At 38.0% G+C, this 844-nt stretch overlaps 1 protein-coding gene across 2 annotated transcripts in view; it reads right to left on the reverse strand.

Moving 5' to 3' along the window:
- vps53 (VPS53 subunit of GARP complex) overlaps nucleotides 1-844 on the reverse strand; it is a 24,753-nt gene that overhangs the window by 3,058 nt on the left and 20,851 nt on the right. For both annotated transcript variants that reach the window (XM_016272658.1, XM_016272657.1), the window contains exon 21: nucleotides 208-312. In XM_016272658.1, coding sequence (XP_016128144.1) covers nucleotides 208-312 — 105 coding nt within the window. The remainder of the gene's footprint in view (nucleotides 1-207; nucleotides 313-844) is intronic.

Below are 844 nucleotides of genomic sequence, written 5' to 3' on the forward strand. Positions count from 1 at the left end.
ATATTAGTGCTGTCAAATCGATTTAATATATATTTATATTTATGTATAATAAAAATTATATATAAATATGAATATACAGTATATATATATATATATATATACATAAACTTAAATAGATATATGTATGTGTGTGTATTTATATATACATATGGTGTGATCTCATGAAATAGAAGGACGATGTCCCTGATGCAAATAAAACAGACTCACCTTCATATCTAGAATCTTCTGGAACGTCTCAGGATTGCTGTCAGCAAGAAGCTTGATGTAGTTGTCTACAAAGACCACGGATGGCTCGTGAGGGGCCATGACCACCTGAGAGGTGAGGAGAAACAAATCAGCTAAACTCCAGCTGGATTCTCCAAACGCTCAAATATGAAACATTACCACATGAGACCCACCGCTTTGGGAACAGGAAACAAGAAAATACAGTGATCTGAAACACTAAACAAAGACAAAAACTTGAAGTGTCTATTTTTAACAGCGTAATTACTCTATGCTTAAATGAAGCTGAATTAGCCTCACTGGTAATTTTTTGTGGGGTATAATGAGAGTCTCAATTGAGCAGTAAAAAGAGGTTAAATGGGGTACAGGCCTGCATTGTGAAACTGTTTTAAAAATGTTTAACTGTATATCTTGCAACTATTTAGATTTGTAAGAGGGCAGAAGAACACATGGCTGACAGATACGACTGGGGGGGGGGGGGCCAAGGAAAAGCCTTGAGGAGGCTTGTTGTAGTTACCTCGTAAATGAGAAAGAAAGAACAGAGAAAACGAGAGGAGGGGGAGAAAGTCTGCCTTTCCGTTCATTTCCAAAAGAGCCACAATGGGGTGGGGGGGGCGGTAGG

This window comes from Sinocyclocheilus grahami, unplaced genomic scaffold (assembly GCF_001515645.1).
Source record: "Sinocyclocheilus grahami isolate Dianchi unplaced genomic scaffold, SAMN03320097.WGS_v1.1 scaffold72.1, whole genome shotgun sequence".
Lineage (NCBI taxonomy): Eukaryota > Metazoa > Chordata > Actinopteri > Cypriniformes > Cyprinidae > Sinocyclocheilus > Sinocyclocheilus grahami.